The sequence below is a fragment of the Sminthopsis crassicaudata genome, chromosome X, assembly GCF_048593235.1.
Source record: "Sminthopsis crassicaudata isolate SCR6 chromosome X, ASM4859323v1, whole genome shotgun sequence".
Classification (NCBI taxonomy): Eukaryota; Metazoa; Chordata; class Mammalia; order Dasyuromorphia; family Dasyuridae; genus Sminthopsis; species Sminthopsis crassicaudata.
This window is the reverse complement of record NC_133623.1, coordinates 43211656-43232732: the sequence shown is the minus strand read 5'-3', so window position 1 is coordinate 43232732 and position 21077 is coordinate 43211656. Positions and strand designations below refer to the sequence as shown.

The 21077-nt window shown below is 40.7% G+C and overlaps 1 protein-coding gene across 1 annotated transcript in view; it reads left to right on the top strand.

Annotated features, from left to right (window-relative positions):
* SLC9A6 (solute carrier family 9 member A6) overlaps window positions 1-20370 on the top strand; it is a 31813-nt gene extending 11443 nt beyond the window's left edge. The window contains exons 7-16 of the mRNA XM_074278098.1: window positions 1492-1633; window positions 3250-3355; window positions 3683-3771; window positions 6140-6253; window positions 8377-8488; window positions 9472-9625; window positions 12307-12337; window positions 13361-13440; window positions 16716-16821; window positions 18252-20370. Of these exons, the coding sequence (XP_074134199.1) occupies window positions 1492-1633; window positions 3250-3355; window positions 3683-3771; window positions 6140-6253; window positions 8377-8488; window positions 9472-9625; window positions 12307-12337; window positions 13361-13440; window positions 16716-16821; window positions 18252-18524 (1207 nt within the window). The 3' untranslated portion in view covers window positions 18525-20370. The remainder of the gene's footprint in view (window positions 1-1491; window positions 1634-3249; window positions 3356-3682; window positions 3772-6139; window positions 6254-8376; window positions 8489-9471; window positions 9626-12306; window positions 12338-13360; window positions 13441-16715; window positions 16822-18251) is intronic.
* Window positions 20371-21077: the final 707 nt, after the last annotated feature.

The window sequence follows — 21077 nt, the reverse complement described above, 5'->3', positions numbered from 1 at the left end:
TATAGTAGAGTGACCCAGACCATTAAAAAAAAAAAAACTCTTCAAACATTAATTCATTAAAGGTTCAAACATTAATTCAAATAACTATATCAGTTATTTGATCAATATGATGTCTCTCCATTAGAGATATTATGTTACATTGAAATATTTCACCCACATGTTTACATTTTTCATTTTGAGTCTGAATATGAAATTTAAGATCAACTTTCACTTGCTTGATTTTTTTTTTATTAAAGCTTTTTCTTTTCAAAACGTATGCATGGATAACTTTTCAACATTGACCCTTGCATAATCTTGTGTTCCAAATTCCCCCTCCTTCCTCTCACCCCCTTCCCTAGATTTGCCTCAATTTTTTGTATATTTTGTTTGGTTTTAAGCACATTTTATTGACTTAAACTGGTGAATGGATATAAAGAGAGTCTTGTCTATGCAATATACCGAATATGTTTTTATACTTGTAATCAGAAGCATATTGCCGTAGCCATAGGAAAGATAAAAGGAACATGTGTTTTGTCTGTTTGGAGGGTTCCCTGGCCATCCCTTACTTCCCTTTCACTGATGTACCTTTTTTTGATTCTGTGATCTGACAGGATTTTTTTTAATACCTCTAGTAACGAATTAACTAAATCCAAAACTGATTTAGGAATAGAGTGTTGTTACTGGGGACCCAGTTTGCTTTTTAAATCTGTGTCTGTTTCAGAGGGTGAGTACTGCCAAAGCGCTGTTCGACCCAGATTTGGGTTAAAAAGTTGAGGTAGGGAAGGCATCCTGTTAAATGTCGGGGGCTTGACTATTACAGAGTGACTTGGGTAGTTAATATTCCAGTGGGGTGGGGGAGAAATGCATTCTCTGAAGATGCTGACAAGTGGATTGTTATAACTGCTTGAGCTCAGTGAGCAGTCTCTATGGGTCCTCCTCTCTACAAAATGTTCATTCCCCTGTGTAGCTCTGGGGGTGGTTCTTGCGGTTGAAAAGTACTTCAAGCAAACCAGGTTTGCATCTCGAGCAGTGTTGATGTGTTGATGCCTCTGCTCAGAATAAGTGGGCCCAGTTTTCATTATCTTGGTCACATTAGTATGTAGGGTTGTGAGGCACTCAGATGCTAAGAGTGCTCGAACAGAACTTTCTTCCTGCTCCGTGTTCAGATAACTGGCTGGAAGGAGAGAGCTAAAAGCTTAATCCAGTTTTCATACACAGTACAACGGTATACATATATACCGTTGTACCATGTATGAATATATATTATATATATTATTTTTAATCTATAACTAAAATTGACATTTGAGCCAAAATCTGCGGTTTTCTTGTATGCACATGGAGATCTGGGCAGGTAGGCTATTTGAATTCGAGTTACTGAAATTCTTTTTTCAGTAACTCGAAGCCAAAGAGCCTCTTTCTCCAATGCCCTCCCCATCTTGAACATTAGTTTTCACATAAGAACTGCAGGCTCTTTCTTCACTTCTTAATAAGTGAAGTCTCTCCCTTTTTCAGTTCTATCGTGGCCTATCAGCCAGCTGGAGACAATAGCCACACATTTGATGTGACAGCCATGTTTAAGTCTATTGGAATCTTCCTGGGGATATTCAGTGGTTCCTTTGCTATGGGAGCTGCCACTGGAGTGGTCACAGCTTTGATATCCTTTCTTTGCTCTCTGGGGAAGGTGCTTCAGTGTCCAGCATTTATGCTTTGGAATTTGAAATGTAGGTAAAATGTGGGGTTGTGTTATGATTGCTGAATCTCAGTCACTTTTTTTTTTTCTTTCAAAAGACCAAATAACAACTTTGACTAATTTTGCACCAGGGAAAAGATTTTGTAGTTTTTATATTATTATAGGTGTGAGTTTTACAACAAAAGAGGAATTTGGTATATTTCCACCCCTACTTCCTTTTTGAAGGTTACAGAACAAATTAATGTGAATGTATGTACAGTTACAGTATTTTCTGTCTTAAAATGCCTGTTAGTTCTTTCCCAGCAGAATGACATGTAACTTTTGGCACTTCGGTTAATGAGAAAAGCATGAGAAAAGTGGCCGTGGTGTCCGATAGGTCACATATATAGCTTGGCTAAGGAGAAATCCGAGTAGTTTCATCTTCTCCTACAATGTCAGACCGAGAGGATGGGAAGGGAATAAGCATTTATTAAATGCCTACTATGTGCCGAGAACTTTATAAATATTGTCTCATTTGATCCTCACCGCAACCCTGGGAGGTGAGTATTGTTATAATCCCCATTTTACAGATAAGGAAATGGAGGCAAACAGGTTACATGATTTGCCTAGGGTCACACATCTCCCAAGTATCTGAGGCTGGATTTGACTCCAGACCCAGTACTCTGACCTTAGAGATATGTCCAATCCTCTCACTTTTTACATGGGCCTTAAGCTCCAGGGAATGGAAGGGACTTGCCCAAGTTCATGTGGCAAGTAATTAGTATAGCTGAAATCTCAGTTCTGTTAATAATTTACACATTTTGCTTAAGATTTCTCCCAAGATCTCTTAGTTTGCTTTTGTGGGGGAGGTAGTACTCTTTGTCTCTTGGAAGGTAAATGAAGAGAACCATTTGAACATCTCACTGTATGGTAACCAGCCAGAAGCAGTCATTTTGGAGGCAAGTCATTTTTGTTCTTTGGTTTTCCCTATGTGTACAATGCTTTCCCTGGGCGGTTATAGCTTAAGATGAGCTGTGAAAATGCTTTGGAAAATCAAAAAGGCTAATACAGATATGCAGTTTTAACTTGGAGATCATCTTGACACGTGTGCAAGAGAGCTTAGTTTTTGGATCTGCTGCTCTTGCCTCTACATTCTGTTCCTTTCTCCACATATTTGGGGGAAGACAATAGAAGACTATAACTGATTTTGACCAAGAAGAATATGGTGACCACAGGCTTGCTTTCTGAAGGAGAAGCTGTGGGTCCCGCTCTCAGTCAGAGTAGGGGCTTCCTAACCTTTGGGATCCTGCACCCCTTGGAGAGGCCTTTGGACCTTTTCTCAGAATCCTATATATTTTTTTTAATTACCAAGGAAATCAACTATAGTGAAAAAAATTTTTTTTAATCCACTGACTCCCAGGTTAAAAAGCCTTGAGACCCAGATGAAACTTTTTTATTCTTTTTTTTTTTTAATTACATTAATTAGATTTTGTTTTCATAATGTTGAGGGAGGGGGAAGAGAAAGTATATGAGCTTGCCAATTTCTTATGCTGCAATGAAAGTGCATTTCCTCATTTTGAGATCAACCTTAACAGTCTTACGTGACGAAGTTCACCAAACTGCGAGAGTTCCACTTGCTGGAAACAGGCCTGTTCTTCTTGATGTCCTGGAGTACTTTCCTTCTTGCTGAAGCCTGGGGTTTCACTGGTAGGTCATGTTACCTTTGTGATTTTAAACATTGAGAGGGAATGGCTGGGCTGACTCTTCCTCCCTCCTGTTCCTTCTCTCCCCCTCCTTTCTTCTCCCACCAAAGAAAGTCGGGAAGAGTGAGCCCCTCATCAAGTACACAAACACATTTCTCTAGATTGTGGTCCCCCCCTCCATTTTTGCTTTAGATAGTAAAATTGCTTTTCACATGAAACCATGGGAGAAATGCAGAATTAAGGGAACCAGTTGTCAAAAAAAAAAGTTAGGGAGTTCCTTTTTTGCTAGTATGAGTTTCTTAGCTAAATCTGGACTTTGTCCTCACTCCAGGTGTAGTGGCGGTCTTGTTTTGTGGCATCACACAGGCGCACTATACATACAACAACTTGTCTCCGGATTCTCAGCATAGAACCAAGCAGGTAAGAGAGACCTCCTGGGAACTCATCTCAGAATGGTGTGCTTCTTTGCCAAGCAGTGGCCTTTGGATTGGCTGCCCAAAGCGCCCACGGCTTGTTTGCCCAGTCCGGCCCCTGACTGTTCCTCCCTGGGGTGGGCGGTAGCAGGGTGGACAGGACCAAGATCTTCCCCAGTCCCTTCAGATTTCTCCATTTGTAGCAGCCTTGAGGAAGCTGACAGGGGCTGCTTCTGGGAGGTCCAGTAAGGGCTAACTTGCCTGTTCTCTCTGTTGTTGTTTCATCACTGACATCTCCAGACATCCTGTGGCCTTGAGCAGTGGTGGCCCAGCCCCTACAGAGGCGTCTTGAGTGCTCCTGCAGGCAGGGTATCTGTGAGGATCCGGCAGAGCCCAGACCCTCCAATTTGCAGGCTAATGAGGGAGGGAGGACAATGGATGAAAAATGTGCCAGATACAAATTTGTACTTGATTACAGCCGTGTAGAGAGAATAAGCGTTCTCGGGCTGCTTAAGTGATTAGGACCAGGCAGGATTAGTTAGAAAGGCTGTACTGACTATTAGTGAAGCGACAACAAAGACATTTTTCTTGTTAACGAATTGAGTTTGTGGCTCCAAGAGACACTGTTTTTCCTTTCAACTTTGAGACAGAGTACTTTTCATCAAGTGTTTTGTTTTTTAAACCTGGGTTGCTCCTTGTTATAGATTTAGCTCACCTATGAGACCAGCATTTTGCTGGCCACATTGAAGAGATGTGAAAGAGAGAGACTGAGAGAGGGACAGATGGAGGGAGGAAGAAAAATACAGGAGAGGGAGAAAAAGAAATAAAGGGAAGAGAGAGAAATAGGAGAGACAGAAGGGAAAAGAGAGAGGAACGGTGAAGAAGGGGGCAGAAACAAAACAAAGGAGAGTGGTAGAGGGAAAAGGAGAGACAAAGAAAGGAGCAGAAATGGGGGGAGAGAGAAGAGTCCTTCCTTTTTAGCCCAGGTAGTGAGAAGAGTCTCATAGAGGTCAGTGTGTGATCCTGATTGTCCAATAGTGACATGATGTGTGATAATAGGATTCATAGAAGGCAGGGCTCATGGTAGTGTGGATGTGTCAGGAATACTTCATGGAAGAGAGAGAACTTGAGTCAGTTCTTGAAGGATGGTAAGATCTGGGACAGGGGATGGAGAGTGGGATGAGGAGTAGAGGATGTCAGTGCAAGAAAATGCCCTGTAGGGAGTAAGACAGAAGACCCACGCTAGGGAGTGGTAATTACAAAAGCCTAGCCCTTTTCATACACAGCTTTACCTAAAAAAGGTAGAGGATGGAGCTCTCTGTGTCTTGAATTTAGACACTCAACAGTATATATTAGGCACTGTGGAGAGTACAAAATAGCCAAAGCTGTGATGGCCTTCCTTTCCATCTTTCAGGGAGATAATCATATCCTTGGACACTAGGCAGTGTCTCCAGGCTGAGTTTGGCGACATGATAATGAGCTTGAACCTTGATCGCAAGGCAACAGGACAGAACCTTTTGAGTGCTAGCCTTAGAATCCAGAGAGTTCTGGATTACAATCCCACCTCTCTCAGACACTTAGTAGCTTAGAAGCTTTTTGTTCATACAAAACCCCTGACTTCTCAGAGCCTCAAATTCCTCATCCATAAAATGATTCTCCTTCTTCCACTGCCTAGCTCCCAGGATAGTGAGAAAACAATGGCAAAACATCCCAGCAATCCAAGAAGGTGAAAGGGTTTGGCAGTGAGGAGCCCATTTTGAACACAGTTGTAAATTAATATGAATGGTGGCTTAGGAAAAATTTACTGGGTGGAAGGTAATGGAAGAGTAGCCAGATAATGATGGAGTAACAGAGAAAAGGAAATCCTTTAGGAAGCCGTTAATGTTAATCAAGGTGAGAGGTGATAAAAGTCTACACTCAAGTCACAGCCTACAATTATGAAAAAATAATCATTATTAGTTTTGCAAGGATGAATGTTGAAAATTATTCATGCATATATTTTGAAAATAAAAAGCTTTTAATTAAAAAAAAAATAATGATTATTGTGGTCCAAGAAACATTCCCAAGAAAAAAGTATATAAAAGTCTTCTTCCTTTAGCCAATTAAGTTCTGTAATGAAGATCCAAAGATGACTAGAAGAATGATGATGCCATTGGTTGACAGAAATAGGGAAGTTAGAAAGGGGGAAGCTGGGTCTTGATCATCAGAGATTGACTCCTGGAAATTTGGGGGGCTTGGAGTGGGCAGCTACACATGTTTGTCTTCCATCAGTTTTTAGGATATGTGAATGTGTTCTATGTAATTCAAGCATGATTAAAGAGAATGGAACCTTATATCTTCCCTAGAAAACATTTTTAAAACCATTTTTTTTTTAGTTGTTTGAGCTTCTCAATTTCTTGGCGGAAAATTTCATCTTCTCATACATGGGACTGACACTCTTCACTTTCCAGAACCATGTCTTTAACCCGACTTTCGTGGTAGGCGCTTTTGTATCCTTGCTTGTCTGGTGGTATTTGGGGAGCATTTTGCAATTGCCCTGTTTTGGATTGGGAGGGCACAAGAATACATTTATAGTATGTGTGTGTGTGTGTGTGTGTATATATATATATATATATACACACACACACACACACATATACAGTTTTCTCAGGCCAAAAATACTAGGAATTTCCATTCTCCCCCTACTCCCCCCACCTTGTTTTCAAATTTGTTCAAAGAGATAGTGATTTCTAAAGTATATCTTCAGCTAGAAATTCACTACATTTCACCAAATGGCCAACTGCCCTCGTTACAAAAATGATCTGTAACAAGCACAGGACTTAAAACAGGGGATGGATTACTAAGGAAGAAGGGAAAACTGCCCACTAAAGAAGCCCACTAAATCAACATGCTTCCAGACCACGAGAAAGGCCAAATGAGGCAGGAGCAGGCAACCAAGCTGGAAAAGAAAAAACTGAAGAAAATCCTGTCTTCAGAGTTGCAGATTGTCCTTTGATCATCCCAAGGAGTGTTCACTTGGGCATTCTCCTTGGCTCCTCTAGGCCCCGAGCTTTGCTTTTCCCTTGGCCTCTTTGACTTCTGTGTTCTTGTCCTCTGTAGCAGAGTGACAAAGACAATTCTATAATCTATGAAAATAAAGTGACATTATTAAGTATCTTTTCCTCTCCCTTGAGTTCTGTGTTCCTTAGGCCTTTAGGAAAGATATGAGAATACTCTTCTCCCTAAACTTCATCTGCTCACATGGTAAGTCCTTTCTTATCAGCCAAACCAGGAGGGCCACACTTGGATCAGGCCCGTTCCAGATCTTAAAAGGGCAAGGTAGTTAAGGTTCCCTGTTCTCCATCTTGAGGAAGGGACACTTAAGAGGGAATAGAAGTCAGTGCCTAACAAATGGGGTGGGGAAACATTTTCATTTTGCCACAGGATTCCTTAGCTATGGCCTGACCAAGTCACTCTTCAATTCTCTGAACCTCATTTTCCTCATCTGTAAAATGGGGACAAAAGTACTTATAGGGAGGTGAGAAAAGCCCTTTGAAATCATATAATTGTAAATTATTATTCTCCTTATTACTTAAGTCAATTTTCAGCTCTTAGCCATCATATTATAATAATCATTGCTAGCTCATAATGAGCTTTCAGTCCAGTAGAACTTCCCAGAACTGCTTTTCAGACATGTATCCCCTATCTTATTTTTGTACAATTGATTTTTCTTTTAACCCAAGTGTTAAGTTAGGGGAATGTCTGCCCCGAGCATGTGAAGCTTTCCATAGCAAAATGGGCAAATGAGAACAATTTGTTCTAATAGTCACGAAGGCAAAGGAAGTAGGCATTATGGAGTGTTTAGGGCTTGGTCAAACATAGAGGATGCCAAGGTCATCCACTGCAGAGACTAGTTGTCTTGCCACTGGATTTCTGGTGACTGGAAGAAAGAGTGAGGCTGATGACTTTGGACAACTCTGCTTCACTTAAATCCAATTCATACATAAGTCAAGATATAATCTCACGATGTGATTGGGCCTCCTAGAAAAGGACAAAACAAGTACCATTTAGCCTATGATTTCAAGTTTTTGACCTTTTTAGATCCCAATGTATTAACTATCCTTCCCAGCTTTAATTCCTCTATAAATTTAATAAGGAATGCCATCTAAATCTGATAATGCTCAACAAGATGGAGCCCCAGACTAAGATTTGGGTCCAGTTGTCTTTGCTCCATTAATCAGAAAGACTTCTTGGTTCTCATCACTCATCCCGTTTTGAACCCATCTAACTGTACTATAATCAGGGCACATCTATCCATCTCCACAAGGATATTGTGAAAGATCTCATCTGGTGCCTTGCTGCAATTCAGCTGTAGCACAAGCCTTCCCTTAGTCTAATAATCCTGTCAAAAAAGGAAATTAGGTTAGTCTAGAGTGATTTGTTCTCAGTGTAACCATGCTGGGGTTTAGTGATTACCTGCTTCCAGGTGTTCACAAACTGTCCCTTTTAATAATTTATCTTGCTTTAGAATTTGAGTTGAATGTCTCAGACTTTCACCCATCACCATTATCATTTTAACAATTAAATTTAAACAAGTGAAAGAAATTGATCCTTAACATGTTAATGTGTTTAGCTTGCCATTTTCTTGGGAAGAGCTGCCAATATTTATCCTTTATCCTTTTTACTTAATTTGGGCAGAAGAAATAAGATCGGATCAAATTTTCAACATATGATGATGTTTGCTGGTAAGTATGTGATTCTATTCTCTTTTTCCTCCCCAAGCCACCGCGCAGAATACGAAATGATCCTCTAAATGGAAATGGCTGCCGGTGACATCAAATCCTTTTAATTATTGAAGTGACAAGAGAGGCAGCTGTGCTGTAGTGGCTTAGAAGTGCTGGGCTTGGAGTCAGGAAGCCCTGCGTTCCAATCTTGCCTCAGATGGTTTGCCATCTGCAGTTGCTGGAGGCAGCAGTGTGCAGAATTCCTCACGCTGTTGAAACCGGAACACTTTCATGTATTTTGGGTATTGAAGTTAGAATTTTATGGTGAAATGTCCAAAAGGCCATTAGATTATAAGCTCTTTGAGGGCAAGGACTGATTTTTGCCTCTTTTTGTATCTCCAGAGCTTAGCACGATGCCTGGTGCCTACTAGATACTAGATACAGTTGATTTGATGGAGGTCATTTTGTGGGGAATTATGCCCCTTTGCCTACCGTGGTTATTTTTCCTCATTTTAGCTCTCAATTTCTAGTTTAATTGGATCACATTCAGCAAGCATTTATGAAGTTCCTACTTTGTGCAAAGCACTCGGCCATGGCTATGGATGCAGTGACAAAAATAAGCCAGCCCCTGCTTACAAAGAGCTTTCCTTGTACTGGATTTGGAGGAGTGGGAATACATTTCTATGTAGAGGAATGTGGTTTGGCAATAATGTCATTGACTTATTGTACCCAACTCCACCACATTTTGACACTAACTGCTCCTTTACAATGTTTTGCTTAATATTGTTAGGTAGGAAATAGGAGAAGAGGACTTGGGAGATGAAGTGGGGAAGAGAAAGATGAATGATGGTTAGCACTGTGTACTAGACTTTATTTAAAAAAAAAAAAGAAGGTTATTTTTTCATTATTTCCAGTTTCTCCTAAATCCTTTGGCTTCTGTGGATTTCTTGGATTAACCCATGGTCGATGGGTTAATAGCATAAAACAATCCCGTTTCTTTTCAGGTCTTCGTGGTGCAATGGCCTTTGCCTTGGCCATTCGGGACACTGCCACCTATGCAAGGCAGATGATGTTCAGCACAACACTCCTGATTGTGTTTTTTACTGTGTGGGTGTTTGGTGGGGGCACCACGGCCATGTTGTCATGTCTGAACATCCGGTAAGTGCAAACTAGACAGATGCCTTGCTGTTGTGATGTTAAATTACAATTCAGACATTTTGTCAGACAAATTGGGAGTTTGAGGAACAATTTCAGGCTTCACCCAAAAAAACAGCATTGTTTGTGACCAAGTACTCCAAGGTTAAAGTTGGGAGACTTTTGTTTTTAATATTTGAAAATGTACTTACTTTGAAAGCTCCCTCTCATCTCCCCAGTCCCACATCTGTTTCTATGGAAACAGCAGCCTGGGTTGTTAAAGCCTTTGTAGGTTTTAACTATGTGTACTAGCTGAGACTTCATAGCCCTAGGAACCTACTGAGCTCCCCAAATCTACAACATTGACTAGAGAAAATAATATGGTTCATTAAAAAAAAAAAAAAGTCCAATTTAACTCCTTTCCTTTTCTCTTTCTCTTCATTTCTGGGAAAGGGTCTAAAACCCAGGTGTCCAACCTCCCGTACCTGTCTAATCCTGGTGAATTATTTTCTTAATCCAGATCAATCATTGAGGCACCCGCTTTTGTCCGAGACAGTCATTTGTACATAAGTGCAAACGGGAAAAACCTTCAATATTGTTTCAGGTGATAGTGCTTTAGAAATTAGCAGTCTTAAGTTCTTTTCTTTCTTTTGAAAAGCCATAGAGTAAGATGCTAATACTTAAAGAGTTATTACTAAAGGGATAATTATAGTTTCCTAAATTATCTAATTAGCTAATTTCTCAGGAGGGTCTTTTTTTTTTTTTTTTTTTGTTTTTTTTTTAGCTTGGGGGAAGGGTTAAGTCAATGCAAATCATGCAAAAAATGGAGGCTAAACTCTTGCCTGCCTTTATATGGTTCCACTCTCTACCTCTGGTGCCGGAGCAGACGATTGAATTGATATGATCTTGTATTTTCTGTTTCATGTGCTCTGTTCCCCCAGTGAAGATCTTTAAGGGCAAATTTTAAAACCACTTCCATCCCTTCCCAAGTGTTGAGCCCAGGACCGTGTCCCCTATATGTATTTACTGCCTGTGGGATTGTTTAGAGATGCTGAACTCTGTGCGACGACTCTCCTGGACCACTAGGTGTCACTTTACATTTGTAGATTTGCTTAGAATCTGCTATTAATATGCAGATTATGGCCAGCCTTTTGACATTTTTAAACCACAAACTGTGAGCCTGACCACACCTTTGTTAGACTCCATTCCATCTGAACCATCTTTTTCTTCCTCCAGGCTTTGCTTTTAGTCCCACAATAGCACATGGAACTGTCATTTTCTTGTGGTATTAGCCATCATTTTGAACACATCCTTAGAAAGTCAGAAATGACCACTGAGCCTTGCAGCTGACTTTGTCCATTAGCCTTTGACAGAGCCCTAGATGTTTTTCTCTTGCAGCATCTGATGATGGTGGAAATGATCTTGAGAGGCTAGAAAGAAACCTACCTTCCCTAAATACTTTTCTTTGTGGGGTTTTTTTTTTTCCTGTCTTTGGAATAGCACCATAAAAATAGCCTCTTTTAAAGGGGAGACAGCAAAATCCCTTTTTCCAAACCTGATATGTGCCAGTACTGTAATTTCCAGGGAAGAAATGTCATTTTGTAATTAGTTTGAGAGATTGAGAAGCATAACGAGGTACTCTCTGTAAAGCACTTAGCACAGTGCCTGGTACATGGTGGGTGCCTAATACTTATTCCCTTCTTTCCCCTAATGAGATTGGCAATCCAAATTTGGAATCCATGCTATTTTTATTAATGATGGCTTTACAATAAGGGCTGATATTTCACTTTTATTTTCATCTTGATCCCACAAAAACTCTTTGAAAATGTCTGACTCTTGGTATTTTGTCTTTGGAGTCAGAGAGTTTGGGGTTCAAGAATGTCTTGCCTCTGACACAGCCTTACTATATAACCCTGAAGGTAACCGACCTCTCACTAGCCCACCCAAGTCTCCAGTTACCTGCCTTCGTGAGTGGAAGGAGTTTCCATACCAGGAGTCTCCCATGCGAGGCAAATTAGAAGTATAGACTGGAAAAATGTAACAAAATAATAAAGCTCATTAAAATTACCATCTGCTTCATTGGAAGGGCTTCCCACCCTGAGTTCCCTGCACCAATGAAATCAGTTTAGTTGAGCACTAGGTTGAGCTGTGGAGTTACAAAGGCAAAAATGAACCTGTCCCAGGCCTTGAGGGGCCACCAATTTCCTGGGGGAATGAAACATGTAGACAGACGCCTTAGTAGAAGCCAATTTGAGGAGGCAAAGTATACCACAAAGTGGAAAAGAGGAATCGGGGAAAGTCAATCCCAAATCTAGGCAAAACCCAAAATTTAGAGAAAAGGAAACTGATTCCCACAGAGGTTGTGACTTCCAGGTGCCACAGGTGGCAAGCAGGGGACAGAGCTAGGACTCCAGCTGGGACTTCAGCAAGTCTAGCACTCTCTCCATTGCATACTATCATATTATTTGTGTTTAAAAAAGTGTTAACATGACCAATATGGAAATACGTTTTAAAGAATTGCATGTTTTTAACCTTGTCGTGGGGAGGGGAGGAGAAAAATTTGGACATAAAGTCTTATGAAAATGAATATTGAAAAGTTTATCCTGATGTGTTTGGAAAATAAAATACTATTGGAGATTTTAAAATGTGCTGCCACAGATTTAAAAGCCCCGATTCTCATCTGCCATTTGGGTTTCCTCCTTTAGCGTTGGAGTTGATTCAGATCAGGATCAACTGGTAAGTACTCTTGGATGTTTCTATCTGATGTGAAGTTGCTTGTAATGAAAATCAGTAAAAAGCTCGCTTTTTCTGCTATTTTTTTTAAACGAAGCTGTTTCTTCCAGAGTATAGCTGGTCTCATGGTATCCAAGGTGATGGTTCTCTTATCTTGAGGGTTCTTGCATTTCCAAGTGACCACTTTGACAAGGGGGGCCTTTTTCCACTTGGGTTTGCACACAAAGGCTGGACTCTGATGGAAGCCTTCCTTTGGCTGGCTGGCTGCCCTCGCTTCCAAACTTGGTGACCGGCAAGAGCCCTTCAGAATTACCCAGAAATAGTTGAGCCTACCTGTTTAAAGGATGCCAGCATTTCTTTGCCCTTTGTCCCACCCTTGTCCTAATGTCACACACATTTCTGAGGTACAGGAATAAATCTGTAAAGTCTTATTTCAGTTAAAATCCTGCTTTCTAATAGAATTGCTTCTTTCTGGTGTTTGTTTACTTCCTATTTACCAAACCTCATCAGCCAGTGCATATCTCTTCTCTTTTTGGGACTACTTGAATGTCTGGATGACAGGTGCAAAATATTATTTTACATAGCACATATAGTAATTATTCATAAAGAATCAGAAGAATTTGGATGGTTTGTGTTGTATTTCGTTTCAAAAGACATTTCTTGGTTTGTTTTCTTCCATGGTAGGATGAAAAGAAATCACTTCACTTTGCTAATTGATAAACAAGCCAGCTATTGAGACTGTAATCTCTCTGACTTGGCCTACCTCCCTAGAGCAGACCGGGCAATCCTCATGGCAGGCTGCTGGCCACATATGCTAGGAGTTTGGTAGATCAGAGCTTTTTCCCTGGGTGGAGAGGGCTGCAACTCAGCAGGTAGCAGAGGGGAATAACAGAGGGATGTCAGGGGACATCCACATGGCCCTTCAAAATAGCCCAGGGTAGGTAACTTTCTCCCTTGATTCTTTGAGAGGACATGGGTATCAATAATCAGTTCCATTGGCCTAATCTTTCTCCTCTCGTTACACAGAGTTTCCCGGAAAATGAAAGAAGGAACACCAAAGCTGAAAGTGCTTGGCTTTTCAGGATGTGGTACAACTTTGACCATAAGTATCCTTAAATTGAGGAGGATATGGAGGGTGGGCAATAAGAATTCTGACTTGGCTGCTCTCGGGTTTGTGCTTCCCCTCCTTTGAGGAGAGAGCAAGATCTAGTTCTTCTTACCTAAGTGGGTCTCAAGACACTAAAAGCAAAAGTTGCAAACAGTGGAAAGATGGTTTTCCCTTCTCTTTGTAAGTATTCTCATCTGTCATTGACAACAGTGCTGGGAGAGGTTGTCATTCCCCCCTTTACAGATGAGAAAACTGAGGCTCCTTGAGGAAAAATAGCTTGCCCATCATCACACAGGTAGCCTGTGCGAGAGCTAGGATTCCCAGCTTGCTTGACTCCAGAACCTCCAGTCTACATTGACCTCTTTCCCCATTGCTATTGAATTTGATTCTCCTGAGCTCACAATCTTCCATGACATTTATAGACAAGTAGTTTCACAGAATATGTTAAAGTAAGATTTTGTGACAGTGAATAGTTTGGGATCATTGGGATCTGTTCAGTTCCCTGAATGTAGTGAACCATCTGTCCAAAGGGTGTGTGTGTATACTTAAACAGATACACATAGCATATAATTGAGCAGTATGCAGCTTTCATTGACTTTTTTTCATTGTGGATATCATTTGGGAAGCTTTTTGTTGGTCAGGGTTCAAAAATAGAGGATGATGAAGAAATCTTTAAGAGTTTGGTTTATCAGCAGTGCACATGCCTTTCCCAAAGGAATAGCTACTAGCATAGCAGTATAATGTAACAGAGCCCTGGATTGGGTTTGAGGGCAAGGGCCCTTGTCCATTGTTAGCTTTGTTAAGCTGGGTCAGTCCCTTTCCCTCCCTGTGCTTCTGTTTTCTCTTCTATAAAATGGGGGGGTTGGATTCCATCATTTTTAAGCACCCTTCTAGCACTAACTGTTATATTCCACATGAGCTGTGATAGCCCCCACAGTGACCATTTTAATTATTTCCTAGGTTTTAAGCCTTTGCCCCCCCCCCACACACACACTACAGTCCTTCCTAGACATGTTTTTGACAGTGTTGCTCCTTTATGGACTGCTTAAACCATATGTTTCTAAAATGAGTCCCTTATTAATACTGACTAAAATTAATTTCTTGCATATTAAGCTGACAGTTGAACAGAGGGAAGGATCATAAAATTCACTCTCATTATTGTGTTTTTCAAGTCTTCTTTACCAGAACTGGTATTGTCTTGCATTTAGAAATATCTAGGAAATATGTAAACATATCAAATATCCCCCATCCTTTCTGTGTATGAGAGACCATCTAGTCTAGCCCTTTCATCTTACAGATGAGGAAACTGAGTCCTTGAAAGGTGAAATGGTTTTCCAAGGTCTCCTAGGAGCACGTAACAATACTGGGATTCAAACCAGGCCTGGGATTTTAACTAAATTTCTCTGGCTTGAAATCCAGCATTCACAGATTGAACTAAAGTTTTCCCCCTTTTTGATCCTTAGATCACGTGGGCACTCTGGTGAAGGTGTGGACCATTTCTTAGAATCATGTTTATAAATGCATAAGATAACATACGTGGGACCAAATGAGGAAACCAAAGATTATTAAAAAGAAAGGTGTTGTTTTTTTCCCCATCCAAGTTCATGGATCCCCTTTAATTCCCTCCAAAGGGGTCCCAGGTTAAGAACCCCTGAGTTAAACAATGAAAGCTTTGAAAAGAAAATGAGAACTCATCTTTTCCCCTTGTCCATTTGGCTAAGAGCCTACAGTATGCTAGAACATAATGGACTCTCGCTTCTAAAGCAACTCTACAAGAAGCAAGAACATATAAGTTCTTGTGGTACATTAAGGCTTCCATTAGGGAGAAAGCCGTGTCTTTGCGAAATTGCTTAATGTTAATTAAATTAGAAGCAGCAAATTTAGCAGCATTTAGGACATGAGACCTTTCTGGATCTTTGATGTTTTTCATCCATTTTACTTCATTGAACAAATATTTGAGTGCCCTTTGTGTAAATCTTATTTTTTAACACAAAGTATATACTCTGGATAATGGGTGATATGAAATAACAGAATTATCTTCATGTAAAGATATGTTGTTTAAAAAGACAAATAATCTTCCATGGGTGCTACCCACTTCTTCCCACTTCTAATGGGTAACAAGACTTGAGTCACCTCAGTAGTACCAAGTAGACTAGTGACAGCTGAAGATTGACTTGTGCAGCTTTCCATTTTTTGGCTTTCTTTAAATTGGATGCCCCCCCTCCCCCCAACAAATCTAATAGCACCTTCCTCATCCCTTCCCCTTGTGGGAAACTCAGGAGATCTGGACAAGAAACCCAGAGTATAGGTGCAGTGAATGGCATGTGATTTTCATCACTGGTGGGGAATGGCCACTTTGATGAGAACAGAGATTTGTGGGGGGGTTTAAATCAATGGGTAAATTTTAACAGCATTTGACAGTTTCTAGGTTTATAATCCTACTAGTTATGAACAGATAATTCAGCAACTTTCATGTGCCAGGCTTTATGTTGGGAAACCAAGACAGGTGAGACTGGCTCTGCCTGCCCTGGAGACTTAGAGCTTATTTTAAAAACTTGGCTTTTTTACTCTGAAGAGTAAGTAGCCATCATCTCATTTGTTTGCCTTTGGGGGAGAGGTACAGTATTCTAGATGGAATTTCAAAGGTCATTTACTATCTCAACCTGTTGAATTTCATGCAAGCTTGTTTTCTTGGGATTAGTCATGATAAGAGTGGTATAATGAATCAAGTTATTTCTGAATGCTGGGTCATTGATAAGTAATTTAGAGGGGGTGGGGTTGAGGAAATGCTGTTATTCCTACTTTGAACCATCATTTCCTTCTCTGGTGCTACTCATGGTCTCTGATAGTTTGATTTTTTTTTTTTTTTTTTTTTTTGGTGGGGAACAAGTAAATATTAAAGCTAGACTAGTGATGGAAGCATGTAATTTTTTTTTTTTTTTTCAAAATAACAGTTTAGAGAGGTCTTTGGAATTAGGACGGTTCCCTTTGACAACTTTTTGAGCAATAATTTTAAGGCTTTCACTTGGAGGTTTTGATGGACAACTTACTTTCGCTACCACTACTTTTAAGTCCCATGATTCAAGCTGTCCTTCTCCAGATGATGAATTGATTAGCATAACCTTTTCCTCTCTCTTCCTAAGTTAATTAAGGAGTGACTTTAACATAATTCGGGCTCTCTAACTTGATATTAATTTCTTTCATTAAATAAATTGGGCCTTTTGGTGTGATTAATAAGGACTTTTGAGGTTCTTTCTCCCTTAACAAGCACAGCTATCTGAAGCCCCTCCTGACCCACAGTGGGCCTCCTCTTACTTCGACGCTCCCTAGTTTCTGCGGACCCCTTGCGAGATGCCTGACCAGCCCCCAAGCTTATGAAGTAAGTAGTCCTCATCGGCCAACTGTGCTTGACCTAACTTCAGCTTGTCTGGTCCCTGGATTTCTTTGTTGTTGTTGTTTGTTTTTTAAGCCACCAAAGCATGCATGGGCTTTAAGGAAGTGAGCCCCTTTTACTTAGCCAGTGGAACATTTGAGCATGTCCAGAAACCTTTGTGTGTGATTCTGACTGAAAGTCTGATGGGCAGTACCAAGCATTGTCTTTGGAGCACCTGGAGTTTTCTAGTGGCACGGGATTGGTCCCTGGCTTTGCAGTATGTGGCCGGGGCTAGGCCTTTTTTAAATCCTCCCCCATGAAGTGGCAGGAGGATCTCAGTCCGTGTTTGTGCAGCTCCTGTGAGTAGTGGAGGATGTGTAGTGGTGTGCGCTTTTATTCTTGTGGACCTCAGACACAACTTCTCTCTTCCCTCTTGTTGGAGCCATGAGCATGTCAAGGCATCGTCTAGATCCCCTCTTTCTTTCTTTAGCTTCCAGTTTGGGTTTGTGAGTCCTTGCATTCACTTCTAAGCATTAGAGCTTAAGTGACTGATGCATGGACCAGACTTAGGAAAGAAGTCTGATTTTGAAACAGTTTGATTTTTCACATCTGAAACCCACCCTTCTAATCCCAGACCTACCCTCTAAAAAGAATCCATGGAATAGCATATTTATCTCAGCTGTTTCGGGACAAGAATTTCCCAACTGTTGAAGAAACGGAGGGTATCATCTCAGCCAAGATGGATGTGGTCAAATATTGATGGTAATAACTCATACCTGGGTTTGCAAAGTGTCTTTCTCCCCTGAGGCATTGCATTCAGTACTGGCTACTGCATTTTTGGGGGACGTTGATGTCCAGAGGACGGTGGCCAGGATGGCAAAATGGCTGACAACTAAGACTTAGAAAAATCAGTCCAAAGAATAAGGGCTGTTTAGCCTGAAGAAGGGAAGGTTAGGGGGTGGAGGGATGACAAAGTAGCCGTCATCTGGAAGAGGGCTTAGTATTGTGCTGCTTGGCCCCAGAGGGCAGAACCGGGAAAGGTGGGGAGGGAAGATACTGGGGGGAGGGGGAGCAAACTGATTCTTAGCTCAGGAATTCTATTTATTTATTTATTCATTCATTGGTTTGTTTGTTGTCATTTTTTTCTCTGCTATGGGGGACTTATTGATTGCAAAAAATTTACCGTTAAAGAGAGTTGTTATCATTAGAACCTTCAGTTGGTGACCTGGGAGATCAATGGTCTGGTGCTGAGGCTGCCTGCTGTTCTTTGTCGTATCTTCAGAATTAAGTATATCAGGGGATAACTTATTTCTAAGTATTGCTTATATGAAAGTAAATATTTTTCATGGACCTAGCTCACCTGTGACACTTAGAATTTGGTCTTCTGATAAGAAAATCGGCTTGATAAGTAACATTTGTTTTATCTTTTTGTTTAGAATCAGGAACAACTGAAAGATGATGATTCTGATCTTATCTTGAACGATGGCGACATTAGCTTGACGTATGGCGATTCTACCGTCAGCACTGATTCGATGTCAGCCAGTGCTCCCAGGAGACAGATGGGAAACCCTTCTGAAGATGTCCTGGATCGAGAACTTGCCTTTGGGGACCATGAACTCGTGATTCGGGGAACCCGCCTGGTTCTCCCAATGGATGATTCGGAGCCCCCGTTAAATATGTTAGATAATGCACGGCATGGGCCAGCTTAATATTTCTTTTGCTCACTAACCTGATTGTAAAATCCTCATACGCAATTGTGAAGAAATGTGTACTACCTACCAAGTCCAATGCATGTATCTGACCGTTTAAGCTGTATAAATCCTGTTTATATGGCATAGCAAGAATGTATGTGTTCTGTATAGGACAGATTGTGAACAAGCAATTCTTTAACTAAAAATATCCCCTGTTTGCCTGCACTTTGTGGAGTTGCATTGTTTCCAGCCCCCTGCATAGTGATAGTGGGTCCTGCTGCCTTTTTCAACCCAGTACCAAAAGAGGCTGAGTTATTCATTCTTCTAGTTACTCAATACTTAACCAAAATACCAAATTTTGGGAGTAAGGCTTAGTTTGAGATGGGAAAGGGGTGATTTTCTTTCCCAGAAAGATTTGGGAGCAGGGTCTAATTCTGATAATACTCCATGGGTCCTGCTTTTCCTTGCCATTAAGAGTGGCCTATTTCAGGTCCAGAGCCTGATTGCAGAACTGTACTGACCGGCTTTAGCTCTGACTGTTTTTCACCCTTGGGTGAGGGTGGGGGGGTTGATGTTGGCAAGGAAGGAGGGGTAGGGAAGTCACATGTTTCCCTGGACCAGAAAGAGCCAGGCTGATGAGCACAATGCAGTGCCCTTTGTAAAAGATGGAGGAGGGAAGTGACTGAAATAATTTAAAAATTCCTCCTGATCAGTAAGTAATTCCTCTTTGTTTGTACTGAAAGATATATATATATAGAGAGAGAGAGAGAGAGACATAAATATAGTACAGCACATTCTTTGGGGGGACTAGGGTGGGAGGGTGGTCATAATAGGATGGGGATTTCAGAGGCCTCTCTTGAAACATAAATATTCTGCCTCAGATATGATTACCTTTAGATGCTAAATTGCTGCTTAAGTTTTGGTCATATGTGATACATAAAACAAGCTTTGTGGTTGGGCCCTTTTTCTGGCATTATTTAAGCCGCTTTTCTCACTGTAAGCAGTAGACATAGCACCCTTGAGTTGACCACGTCCAAGTGTCATTTGTGTAATAGTGTAGTTGATAATGAAAATTAATTTATAGATCTATTATCGCACTTGTGCCCACTCCCAGCATCCAGTGGAAACCCAACTGCTTTTGGGTAAACTGGAACATGGCTTTATCTCCAAGTCATGTTTCCAAAACCAATTGCAAACTGAAAGGGAGAAGAATGTTGCCTTTTCAGTAGTTAAAAAACATTGCACTTTGAGAACTCCTTAGCATGCTTTGTGGCTAATTGTCTTTGTTTCTCTATTTCTTTTTAACTTGAAATACTTGAGCTGCCATATGTATTGGAACTTTTTTTGTTTTTTGTTTTTTTTTCCTAGGAAGAGCACAGAACAAAATTTACAATTTTGCTTTCAGTTTATTATGATGGAAATTATTTGAGATGCAGTGAATACTGAGGACTCTTTTTTTTTCCCCTCTCTTTTCAAATACAAACACTGACTACTTATATTTCAGGAAAAACAATTCAATGTTTTTTTTTGTTTTCTTTTGTTTTCTTGGATCAGAGTAACCTTGCCTTAAATTGTTTTATCCCTGGCTAGAACTGATTTCTTTGGTGTTGTAGTTTGTTCCCAGCAAGCTGCTCTTTTGTGTAGTATAGGTTTGCGCCTCATGGCAGTTTTAGCTTTAGCTGGAGTCTTTGGTACCATAGTGCCATGTCGGAATTCTGTGGTGTGTTCATTTTTCCGATGTGCTTCTTTGTGTAGTCCAAGATTTTGTCATTGTATGTTTTGAGGTGCTGTATCGCTTCTCCATGCTATTATACATGTTTCAAAAGGATATTCAATAAAGTTCTACCACTTTTTTATGCTGTCAGGTGACCGAGTTCGTTTTCTGAATTGTTAGACTTCTGTCGAATGGTAGTTCCCACTAAGCTGGTTCTTGCCCTTTTTGGGGTGGGTAGACACCGAGACCTATTTAATGAACTCATCATTTTTTAGTTGGGCAGATCTACTTTCTAGCTTGTATGGAGGGGAAAAAAGAAGCTTGCTCCATGGAAATGATAAGGTACAGGGGTCTGGCTATACTCCTATACCCCATCAGAAGGTTTTTAACTGTACATCAGCCTTCCACTGAGCTGGGGATAGATGAGTCCTTCCAAACTGAGAGGGAGAAGAGCAGACTGCAGATGTTGGGCTTTCCTTTGGGGTAGAGTGTGAGGGGTTCATCTGATAGACTGCTTTTAGATTGTTCCCTTTTGAGTGTGATTCACAACATTTTCCTCTGGGAAAGGATTGTTGAAGGGTCAATGGGGTCTTAACTTAGTTTGTGTTGGCCCAAGTGGGGTGATTGGTTTTTGATATTCATATTCCTTCAATTTTACCTCAGAGGACTTATGCCAGGGTTCTAGAATCTTCTTTTAGAAAAGGCTGTCATTTAAGGAAGAAAAAAAAAACAGTCTTGCAAAGCCATTTCTTCTTAATGAGAAGGAACAAATGCTACCTTCCTTTTAAATTTTCTGCCATTCTTTATTTTTGCACCTTTGGGAAGAGGGCTGATTAAGCAGACAAAAACAGGAAGAT